The sequence below is a fragment of the Hippocampus zosterae genome, chromosome 11 (genome assembly GCF_025434085.1).
Source record: "Hippocampus zosterae strain Florida chromosome 11, ASM2543408v3, whole genome shotgun sequence".
In the NCBI taxonomy this organism is placed as follows: domain Eukaryota; kingdom Metazoa; phylum Chordata; class Actinopteri; order Syngnathiformes; family Syngnathidae; genus Hippocampus; species Hippocampus zosterae.
In genome coordinates, this window is record NC_067461.1 from 5,632,522 (window position 1) to 5,644,153 (window position 11,632).

Here is an 11,632-nt window from a genome sequence, read left to right on the forward strand (position 1 = left end):
CGTCCGTACACTCAGTGAGCGATTCGTCTGTGCTCGATTAGTTTCCCTTATTCCTTGGAGACATGGGAGCATTAGTGCGCTTGCGCAAAACTGCGTCAATAATCTCGTCGCTTTACGTCAAGGTAAGTCAACGCTAATGTTTATGCCGTTGCTGCTGTTTTCACTGGTCGACATTCAGTACGCATATACAGTGTTTAATGTTGATAGATATGAAGAGAAAAACAGAAATAACCCATGTAGGCGTCTTATTTAACCACTGAAATGCTAACGCGACGTGAGCTAGCTTGCTAGCAGCGGCAAGTTTGAAGGTTTCATTCGAAGTGCTTTAACTCTTCCGCTACCGGTTTAAACTTGTCGTCAGTGTATGCTTTGTTGCACGAAGACGTCATAAATCCATTAATTGCCAATAGGTGACGTGTTACAATTTCAGCTAGCTATTGCGTTTATTTTTTTTTAACTGCTGCATTAACTTGTATCTTCATGAATTAAGAGAAAATATTGTGGCCTCCCATGTAGTACTGTCGTTTTGGAAACCTATTGCAACACTCAAAAACTGCTATAAATCATACGAAAATATATATGGACTATTTGTAAGACTAAACAGTTTTCAACATACACTATTGGGCCTTCCAAGTGTCATTACAGCATGAACCTAAAATGTACTACAACTACAGTTGCAGTATATATATTTTTTTGCTTTTGACAACATTGGCCTCAATGACAACATTCACACTTTTTAAAAATGTTCAAGGACAGCCTCTTTAATTCCTTTTTGTGACTCTTGCAGTTTCGGTGGAATTCTCTTCCAACCTGCTGATAAGATCAGTGGCCACTCGTGCTTCCAAGCTGAAAACGTTTTACTGAGGTTCTACTGGTTCTTTTAAAGGCCAAATTGCCCAGTCTTGATACAGTATATAGCTCCAGGTCTACATACTTGAACAATTGTCGTTGATCAATATTCCACAGCACCAGACACTTAAAATGCTCAAGGACTTTCTGCACTACTATTACTGCTACTTGGTCACCTAAAAATGGTGCAACGATGACTCAGCACATTGTCGCACAGTCGTCGTTGGGTGGTACGACTGCGCAATGGTACCCTTACATTACGGAAAGTCTTTCTATAACTTGTCATGCCTGTTTATCGTAGTTCCTTGTTATTGTAATACTAGTGTAGCCTATACTACCCAAGAGAAATTCCTTGTGTGTTTTACATATTTGGCCTCTAAAGATGATTCTGATTAGTATTATGCAATAGATGAATATGTAACTTGATGGCGTGCACATTATGTGGCACGATGGCCCAACCTAAACTCTTCCTTGTTGGACTCGTGGGTGTTATCTTTGTCTTCTATTGGCCACACATTCCTTATCACTTGTTGAAGTACTCGTTTGTCCTTTCCAAATCTGCGACATTTTGACGCCCCGCAAATATGTTTTGGAATTTGCCTTGGACTGATCTGATCCACAGCAGACAATGGAGACAAGTTAGTATATTTAAATATTTATCTTGATGTTTCCTTAGCCTCTCTCAGGCTGTCATTCTAGCGTCAAGTGCAAGAGTAAGCAGTGAGTAGTAATTAACTACTGGCAACCGATTCAGGGTGTCCCCCACCTACTGCCCGAAGACAGCTGGGATAGGCTCCAGCACCCCCCGCGACCCTAGTGAGGATCAAGCGGTTAGGAAGATGAGTGTGCAGTGTGCATCAGTGTGCACTTTTTAAAAGAAAATTTATTTGGTGTGCTGAGATTTTCCTATTTTGGATTATAATTTAACGGCATTTTGCATGATTAGCTCGCTTTTAGGAAGAGTTTGGCATTTGGTGTCACCGAGGGCGTCACGTTTTGCACAAAGCCTGTTGACATTTTTCTTCCAGCGCGCGCAGTGAAGCGCTGACAGCGGCGATGCCGGAAGCTTTGAAGCGAATTCTTTCCCCTGCCTTCTACCGCCGCGTGGCTTTCGCTTCGTGCGTCGCTCGCTTTGAAAGAAGCCCGGTCGCTCACTTTCACAGAGGTAGAGCCAAAGCCAGTCCCGAGCCAGGCAAATGTGCTCCAGGCAAGAATTCACAACATTAATTAGTCTTGATTTGTTTCTGTCATTTCCCAGAAGTTGCGGAACTGGTGTGACCGTTAACGATTTGTCAGCCTCTACCGACGATGCACTCCGCTAAACAGGAAAAATCATAGACTCTTATATAGTCTATGATTTTTTTATTATTATTATTTATCGTATTTAGTTTTTATGTCATTGTTTGTCCTCAATAAACAAAAGTTCACTCGCGATTCTGTTTCTCTAACTCTGTAGCTAGTGAAGGTCGGGTTGATAAGATGTTCCAGTCTATAAAAATAATAAAAAATTAAAAATTAAAAAGCGTGTCGTGCTAATCGCCTTCATGTATGTTGTTTTCTGTTTGTGTTGCAGATTTGGTATCCGACGTCGACAAGTTGGGGATGGGCGGGTGGGCTTTGGGTGTGGGAGCTGTGGGAGCTGCCCTGGCTGGCATTTTCTTGGTCAACTCCAGTCTGACTCTCCCCAAAGTAGGCAAGGCGTCGCTGGAATATCTCGCCGATGCTGACCTGCTCTCCATCGCTGACGGTGCGAGTGACTTCTCAAGCACCCTCGGTGCCGTTCATTCGTGTGGCGGTTGTATAAGAAAAGAAAGTTGTAATCGAGAGCGAACTGCCATTCTCGCACTCCTCGTCGAATGTGAAGTGGATTAGATTGGAAAACGGTACGACTTGCTTGATTTTGAAGGTCATGGGCAGATTAGATTGACATGGCAACATGGAGGCTAAAATCAGATTGGACAAAAATAATCAAACACCCACACCCTTGAAGCTGTGTAAGTCCCAAGAAAATGGAGAGAATAGATTTTTGAGAATAATGACCGTATTTTCCGCTCAAAATAAGGCGCTTCGGAGTATAAGGCGCACCTTCGATGAATGGCCTATTTTAAAACTGTTTTCCTAAATAAGGCGCATTGCATTATATTATAATCTACAATCGTGGCTGCGGTGGTGTTATGCATCCACTAAATGGGGCTACGTTAAAGGGAATACAATACAGCTTGATATATAGAGAACTTTCAAACTTTACAAAACATTTAAAATACTACGTCCATAAAAATCTGAATATTGATCCATATGGAAGGTGCATCGGATTATCAGGCGCACTGTTGGCTTTTGATCAAATTGATTGCTTTTAGGTGCGCCTTATCGTGCGGAAAATACGGTTTTACAATTTTAAGAATTCAGCTCGGAAATGTAGATCGGTGCTCCTGATTGTGTATTTCGGCAAGCGGAGAAGGTTTGCTGGCCTTGACTGCTCACCGTTGTTTGGTGCTTTAATTATTATTCTTTTTTTAAAAAATCAGAAATGGTTGTTATAAACAGCACTTGTGTCGACAGATGGCAAGGTCATCAAAGCAAAGAGTCTGTGGGAAAAGAACGGCGCCGTCATCATGGCTGTGCGGCGGCCCGGATGATTTTTGTGCAGAGAGGTGAGATCACGCGTTGTGTTTTTCGGTGGTCCGCGAGCGCGACGACGTGAACTTCAAAATGTTTCCTCGCAGGAGGCTTCCGAGCTGTCCTCTCTGAAGACCCGGCTGGAAGAGCTCGGCGTCCCTCTGGTGGCCGTGGTAAAGGAACACATCGGCACGGAGATCCAGGACTTCAGACCGCACTTTGCTGGGGACATCTACATCGACCAAAAGGTCAGCCCTCTTTTTCAGCATCCACACGACGGCAAACTTTCAATACCAAAGTACTACATTATCATCGGACGTGACCATCAGGCTAACTTAACACTTCATAATTGAACTGCAATTTAAAAGAAACCTGCGCTACTCACAATTTTTGTGGTTCCACTTGAATCGTTTCAAGTGGAACCACAAAAATTGCCACGAGTAAATTGTATCGATTGAATCATTGAAACGCCGTCAATATGCGCCCCCATTGACGACCACTCGCCACCTTACAGAAACATTTCTACGGGGCAAAAATGGGCGCTATGGGGCTGTTGCGCTTCAGCGTGTTGCAGAACTTCGTGCGGGCCTGGAGGTCCGGCTATCAGGGCAACATGTTGGGCGAGGGCTTCATCTTGGGGGGCGTCTTTGTCATCGGCGCGGGAGAACAGGTAGTGTACACAAAACACACCGGACAGTACGAGTACACTCTTTGTCTTCACAAGTGTGATAATTCAGTTTAGTTTCACCGAGCGCTTAGCATAAACTCCACATTGTGGTCTGCAGGGGGTCCTACTGGAGCACCGCGAGAAGGAGTTCGGCAACAAAGTGGAAGTGGCGGATGTTCTCCAAGCCGCCAAGAAAATCGTACCACGCAAATAAGTTTATTTCGAGCACTTAATATAAAATAATGAAGGTAGAAAGTCGTAGACACTACGTCCGGTATGGACATCTCGGCCAGTTTAATGAAGTCGCCTCTTATTGCCAGACAAAAAAAAAAAAAAGCTGTGAAATGTACAACTAACTAAATTACTGACATGTTACTGATGAAGACATTCTGAAGCGAGACGGGTATGGAAATGGGGTGATGTGAACACTAGATTACTTTGCGATTGAACTTTGTCTTTGAACTCCTCGGGCTGCTAGTTTGTCCCCCACCCCACCACAACCACCTCAAGCCGGCCTCCCATCATGACCGACGTGTGTGCTCTTATGTGGCTGCGCGTGTAACAATGACGACTTGTCTTTTCTAAACTCTACGATGAGAGGGGCAAGTCTGATGAGCCGACACGTGCATTTCGCGGCGGTCATCATTCGGAGACCTTCTGGAGTGTGGGTCGGGGGGGGGGGGGGGGGGGGGGGCAATAGTCTGCACTTGTACTTGTGAGGAAAAAAAAGCAATAAATAAAATAAAAGCATCGACTGTTTGACTTTAAGCTCAAAAAACTCGACAGACACTTAAGAGTAATGACACCAATACAAAAGATCATGATCATCAAAAATGAAATGGAGACATAATTGGATGTCAGTCATTATCTTTTATGGTAGTACTGAGTAAAATGCGTGTCAAGAAATGTGTGTATATGCCAACGCAATATCAAAAACACAAAATAGGGACTGCACTTTCCCCATCGTGATAGCATTACGTGACTGAAAACATTCACGGAGTGTAACATGGATTGTCGAAACATTTGTGGCCCATTCAGTGCACATCTTGTTTTGTGTCATTCCAATGTGCTTGATTGGGACGAGATTAGAAAGCTTTATTTAAAAAAAAAAAAAACACAATGAATGTCATGTACAGTAACTCCTTCAACCAGACATCCTTTTTTTTTTCCTTATGCATAGTGGCATGGTGCAAAAACCATTTAAAATAAAGCTCGCGGGACAACCTTTCACCTTTTGGATACATTCGTAACCGCAATATGTTTCAGTTCTGTGCTGACGAAAATCTGCCAGGTGTTAAGTTCATAACAGGACACTTGGCAACCCAGTAAAAGCTTCGTTAATTTACTTGGCAGCACATCGACTCGTTCAAAACCCGTTTCCTTGACTTTCGCGCAGTCTTGACAGGAGTGACAAATGCTCACAGCGTTGAGATTTAAAGTTATGGAATGGAACCATTCAGGAAGTACAACAGTAGAAATAAATCACACGGTGGAAAATTGGACTTTTTGTATCGCCTGTAAAATACAACGACGCACCAAACGGATTGACGCTCTATAAATAGGAATCCTGAAACAAGACGAGTTGCTGGTAAACTCACGCGTTTAGGGACACAGGCTCACATTTTAGACACAAAAAATAATAATACTCCCATTATAATACATATTGTTTCCAGTCCATCCAGCAACGATGACAAAACTGTATTTCCACAAACATCTAAGAACTGCAAAATGGGCGTGAGAGTTTTGGACCAATGCTACATGTGTTTTACATATTTGTGTTTTATTCATTCATCTTCCGAGCCGCTTGATCCTCACTGGGGTCGCGGGGGGTGCTGGAGCCTATCCCAGCTGTCTTCGGGCAGTAGGCGGGGGACACCCTGAATCGGTTGCCAGCCAATCGCAGGGCACACAGAGACGAACAACCATTCGCACTCACACTCACACCTAAGGACAATTTAGTGTTCAATCAGCCTGCCACGCATGTTTTTGGAATGTGGGAGGAAACCGGAGCACCCGGAGAAAACCCACGCAGGCCCGGGGAGAACATGCAAACTCCACACAGGGAGGCCGGAGCTGGAATCGAACCCGGTACCTGTGCACTGTGAAGCCGACATGCTAACCACTGGACTACCGGGCCGCTTGTGTTTTATTAATATCATTAATATTGCGTGACCAAATTGTTTTGAGATTGTCGAAAGCTTTGGTTAGGTTTCTTTACTGTTGTTTTGGTCAGCAACGGAGTAGTTCACGTTCCCTCGAATGAAAGCTTTCATGATCCCCCCCCCCCCCCCCCCCACGAGCAAAATTGAGGCATCTTCGATTTTCACTTGACTTTGACATGCAGCCATTATTTGAGGAAATGCAGTACAACGTATATAACTATATAAACGGTAGAATATAAACCCTGTTAAAGCCAACACAGCAAAAACACCACAAGCACAAAAAACAATATTCCCCCGCCCACGTAGTCATGACTGGTGTACATGGGTGGTACTAATCTAAACTATATTTTAATGTTTACAATAATATAGAATAGTCTGTTTTATAATTAGATTAACATGTTCCACACCTGTCCAACACACACACACACAGAAAAAAAACCCCTACGTTTTCCCACTTCAAGTACGTTTACAACTTTAAAATAAAAGAGGAAATATGGTCCTGCAAACTAAAATATATCCTTGGTTCATTATTGCTTCCCCCCCCCCCCCCCCCCCCGTCGTGATTAAAATTTGGAATCATTTCACTCAGAATGAAATCAAAATGAATTTCACTCTTTCAATCATATGACTGGAATTAAGTGTTCCACTGTATTGGTTTATTGTGAGCATTTCTGGTTTTATAATTGCACGGCCGCCGGATTAAGTGCTCTCTCTTCAGGCCGTGGGTTGCCTACGCCTAATTTAACGGAAAGGTGCACCACTTGAACAGCGAGGACAACAACAACAACAAGCCGCAGTCGAGATAATTCAATCATAGTACCGGTGGAGTACTACAAGAGGACAGTGAGGTTACATTCAAGTTCATGGCTAAATACTGTACAAGTTAGTTGTACACATGCAAACATCTTTCCTCCTTGTGCTTCACTTGGGAGCAGTTCAAAAACACCAGAACCCTCTTGCCCCCCTCCCAAAACAAATAAATTGTGTGTGTGTGCGCCTGTGTACGTGTGCGCGCGGCATGCACATGAAGCGCCTACAGGCCCTTGTTGAAGTAGACCACAGTGGTGGCCGGGTTGCTTTGTCGTATTTTGTCCTGAAGCTCCGCCTCCAGCCCGCTCACTTTCATCGAACTGCAAACATGACACGGGATGCCATTAGACAACCGAGAGGGCATGGAACTAAACTGCTCACAGAGTTTTTTGTGTGAGTGCTTGTGTTTTATGTTGGCCGATTTTTTTTTTGCATTTTCTTTGTATGGTTTTAGAGTACAAATGATTTGTTTGAGTGCACGTTTCTTTTCTTTTTTTATGCATGGAGGTTTTTGTGCGTCTATATATGTGTTTTTGTGATGTGTGGTTTTTCATGCGTGCATGTTGTGGTGTGTTTTTGGGGGAGAAGGGGCAAGTTCTTTTTGTGCGTTACCTTTTTTGTGGGAACAGGGCACAGCAAAGAGGAGTGGCAAACACCAGACTGTCAATCAAAAGGGGCGGGGTTATTTTGAGATTGCTCAAATCGAAAAACCTTGGAGCTACCTCAAATCCTGCCGTTGACTTACCACAAGCCCACCAGTCCCACTTGCATCGGAGCGTTGAGAATCGGAAAACGCTGCGGGGAAGCGGCATGTTTAGGTTGGAATGCGGAAGGATTCCGTACGAGCCCGGTACCGGCGAGGCCCTGACATGACCAAAGAATTGTTACCTTCATGAAGGCTCGCTTCTCCAGTGCGTTCATGATGATGGGAGGAATACCTGCAAGGGCGGGGAGAAAAAAAAAAACTAAACATTCAAACGCTAATAAATGCCTTATCTCGGCCTCAACAAATAACAAGATACTGCTAGCTTACTTTAACCGTTTGTTTGGAGAGAAACGTCACCATACTTTTGATTTCCACAACTACAGCCCTTACCCATAGCGGGCACCGCCATGCCGATCCTGGACACCACCACCTGCATGATGGCCTGCCGGGCCGCGTTGACAGACTCTCCCAACCTGTTGCCGTTCTCGTCGGTCACGGGAATGCCGTACTTCAACTCCCTGTTGGGGGACACAGAAAGCCGAGTCGCGTCGAGTCGAGCGGAGCCGCGGCAAAAGGGAGATCTCACCTCTGTCTCATGAAGGGAATGTTGATGCAGTTGGCAGCGGCGACGGCGGCAAAGGGCACGAAGCGGCTGACGATGGGCGGGAGACGCTACGAGAGGTACAAACACACTTATAACCAGCCCGCCCCCACCCCCCAAAAAAAATATCACCAGTTTGTTGAATTGTTGCTTTGACGGGATGTTACCGTGGCCAGTGACTTGAGGCCCAGGGCTGTGACAACGGCACCGGTCGTGGCACTCACGTAGGCCGCACCGAGCTGACTGAAAGTATACACGAGTCAGTTTTTATTTTATTTTTTGGGGGGTAAAGTCAGGCAGGAAAAGTTCATTTGATCTGTGATTTAAAAGGACAAGAGATGGGGGGGAAAAATGTTTATTTCAATAATAAGCGTTGATAAACTCTTAATTTAGACTAATTGTATAACTTACTTTTTTTACTTATTCATGATTTTTTTTTTAAATAATGTTTTTAGTTATAAAAATAAAATGAAGTTATTTACCCAAATTTATTTTAACTAATGTATTTTGGGAGAAAATTGCGAAATCATGAGACAAAATGAGTGTAATAAAATAATTGGTCAATTTTAAATTGTATTATTTAGAATTTATAAAAAAATTGAGCAAAAAAACATGTTCATTGTATAGATAAACTTGTTCATTTCACTAAAGTGATGCATTTTATTTACTAAAGATACATTTCAATTAAAGGTTAAGACAAAAGGCAAAATCATGAAACTAAATTGTTGTACTGATAAACTAACTTCTTTTCTAGTCACTGCATATGAAAATATAATTTATAAACAAATTATTGAAGAAAACATTTCAATGTACGAAAAATGAATCAAATTATTGAATGAAAAATGAATACACTAACTGACTTTGGGAGTGTGTGTGTGTGGGGGGGAATGCTACACGTATGCAACGGACATTACATTTGAATATTTGCCAAAAATAATTAAAAACAATAAATAAAAAATAATAACAAATATAAAAATAAAAACATAAATATTAATATGAGGCCTCTTGCTATGTGGCCAGCCCCGATCAAGGGCTAAGTGAGAGGTGTTCCATACTTGACAGTGATGGGAGCGTCTCCACTGCGGTTGGTGTAGTTGACCACTGCGTTGAAAGACTGGTTAACCCACTGCCAGAAAACCACCGCTGGTGTGGTCCTGTAAACATGCCACAAATTATTCTACGAAGCGCGCCAAGTCCACCTGTGAGCACCAATGTTCAGTCTCTTTTGAATTCCGTCACTTATCAAGACACTTTCCAACTAGGTCAATGTGATGACTACCGACGTGTTGCCTCCGCCCAAGTTCAGACAAGACTTTTATTTGGGAAGAGGCTTTAAGAGGATTTTCACTCTCAACTGGGATTAAAGCTCCGCTTCAGGCCCTGCGATGCTCTCAAGTGCAATTATTGAATTGAAATTGTACAGTCATTGAGCACAAACGCGTACGGCGTAGAGAGGCGGTACCTGTAGAAGGTGAGCATGCAGCCAGTGATGGACATGTTCATGGGCACCTGAGCGGACATGCGGCCGATCACGAACATCTTCTCGCCCGTGTCGGGGTGGAAGGCCGAGTCGTACACGTACTTGGCCCGCCAAAGTTGGTCCTCCGTCAGGCCGGGCGCCACCACCCCGGCTCTGGAGAGAAACATCCACTTGAATTTTTCTTTTTCAGGGCTGTTTTTCTTATATTTCCAAGTCATTTAGTTGTAATGCATTTTATAAGTTAAACTAACTTAAAAAAAGTGATCAATTAAATCAAGATCGGATCCACATTAGTCATTACAGCAAATACAATGTCATTCATTTCAGGCATGTTTTGTATTACCAGCAGTAATAATCCAAAATTTCTCAGCATACACGGGTTTTTATTTTTCGTTCAAAAATTATAACAATGGCTTCTTCCTTAATCCGGTACCCTGCTTGCAAAGCAAGGTGAGCCTTCTACCTGTAGTTCTCCACAATCACCCTGGCCTCCTCCAATGTCCTGGACGACAGTAGGACATTCCTGGGGTCTGTGATCATAAAGAAGTGCTTGGCGCGCCCCATGAACGTCCCTTGGTCCCATCGTGGCTCTTTAATGTTGATGTTGAGAGGCAGATCTCCAGACATCTTGCGTTCCCCTTGCGTTAGAAAAAAAATTTGAAACTATTTATCTATCATTAGGAAAAAAAGTGGACACCTCCAAAGTCACAGTCAGTGATGCTGGTTGACTGTTCCAGATTGACTGGTGAAGTGAGGCGTTCCGTTTAGACAACAGTAGTCATTTGCCAGGCATTTTTAGGTTATTTACACTGTACAGAACAGTACAAACCTTTTTTTAGGGGGGCATCAATTACTAGGGAGTTCAACTTTTAATGTTTGAATACAAATAGTTCGGTCTCGAACGTGTGGTAACGTCAGGCGCGTGACTGACGCTGTCAATGAAGCTGAGCCAACTCAGTGCAGCACACTGGTGATCATTCGGCCTTTTTCATTTCAAGTTTCTGGGACTTCACTAATCAGACAAATTAAACTGAACACCCATCGAATGAGACATTACGATGGCAAAATAATGCAACAGTTTATTTCCCAATTTCCACCATATCGGCGCCCTTGCGGTTAAACGAGTCATTCAGGCTGCTAGGCGGCTACGCTAGGGGACAGCCTAGCTCCTGTATGTGTCGCGAGGAAAAGCAACGCGGTGAGATTGAAACCACGCGGTCGTCCCGTGATGGTATGAATCAAGAATATATAAACAGCCAAGTATGTGCATTTCATTCAAACATTACCAGTTCCGATTCAATTTGAAGACAGATGACCTCTCGGTATCACTGCGCCCGGGTGGAAGAGATGTGTGAAGTTCGAGTGACCTTCGTAATGTAGGGAATTTGGATTATACTCCGAGTTGACGTTTCATCAACCGTGAAATACGGACAAAAATAGAGCAGCGACAGAAGAAATTTGGTTATAGGCTTAAAATAAACCCAGCCCTAAATTCTCGAATTGCGAATTTAACCATTGGAGAAGCAGATTATGTAAAATGTGGATGTATTTTAATGCAGCACGGTCGAAGACGTATTCAGGGCGTGGTTGGTTAACCGGGGGCCATTCACAGCAGGGACACGTGGCCGAACAACTCGATATTTCATTGGCCAGAAAAAACGCCCCCTCGCAATGGTTTGAGTTTTTGACATTTTTCCATAAAAACGGAAAGAAAACGCTGCTATCTACTCTTTATTATTCG

The 11,632-nt window shown here is 43.5% G+C and overlaps 2 protein-coding genes across 3 annotated transcripts; one reads left to right on the forward strand and one right to left on the reverse strand.

The window, feature by feature from the left end:
* The first annotated feature begins 767 nt into the window (after positions 1 to 767).
* On the forward strand, positions 768 to 7,245 carry LOC127610142 (peroxiredoxin-like 2A). The gene is made up of 6 exons (XM_052079914.1): positions 768 to 1,487; positions 2,423 to 2,596; positions 3,409 to 3,500; positions 3,573 to 3,713; positions 3,980 to 4,135; positions 4,251 to 7,245. Exons 1-6 carry the CDS (start codon positions 1,478 to 1,480, stop codon positions 4,344 to 4,346), a joined length of 669 nt encoding a protein of 222 aa, XP_051935874.1. The 5' UTR covers positions 768 to 1,477; the 3' UTR covers positions 4,347 to 7,245.
* Positions 6,837 to 11,420, reverse strand: sfxn3 (sideroflexin 3). Of its 2 annotated transcripts, none has more exons than XM_052079903.1 (11): positions 11,208 to 11,420; positions 10,355 to 10,529; positions 9,874 to 10,044; positions 9,467 to 9,565; positions 8,579 to 8,654; positions 8,397 to 8,482; positions 8,201 to 8,328; positions 7,993 to 8,042; positions 7,850 to 7,899; positions 7,717 to 7,764; positions 6,837 to 7,424 (listed from the first exon to the last, which is right to left on the reverse strand). In XM_052079903.1, exons 2-11 carry the CDS (start codon positions 10,516 to 10,518, stop codon positions 7,328 to 7,330), a joined length of 969 nt encoding a protein of 322 aa, XP_051935863.1. In that variant the 5' UTR covers positions 10,519 to 10,529; positions 11,208 to 11,420; the 3' UTR covers positions 6,837 to 7,327. The 2 variants fall into 2 exon arrangements, with proteins under 2 accessions (XP_051935863.1, XP_051935862.1); XM_052079902.1 differs by having other exon boundaries at positions 11,178 to 11,418.
* Positions 11,421 to 11,632: the final 212 nt, after the last annotated feature.

Coding starts and splice junctions, on each gene's coding strand:
- sfxn3 (XM_052079903.1), bottom strand. CDS start 10,518: ATGTCTGGAGATCTGCCTCTCAACATCAACATTAAAGAGCCACGATGG. Junction 10,045..10,354: donor GTGATTGTGGAGAACTACAG/GTAGAAGGCTCA, acceptor GTTTCTCTCCAG/AGCCGGGGTGGTGGCGCCCG. Junction 7,765..7,849: donor GTGGGACTGGTGGGCTTGTG/GTAAGTCAACGG, acceptor TTTGATTGACAG/TCTGGTGTTTGCCACTCCTC.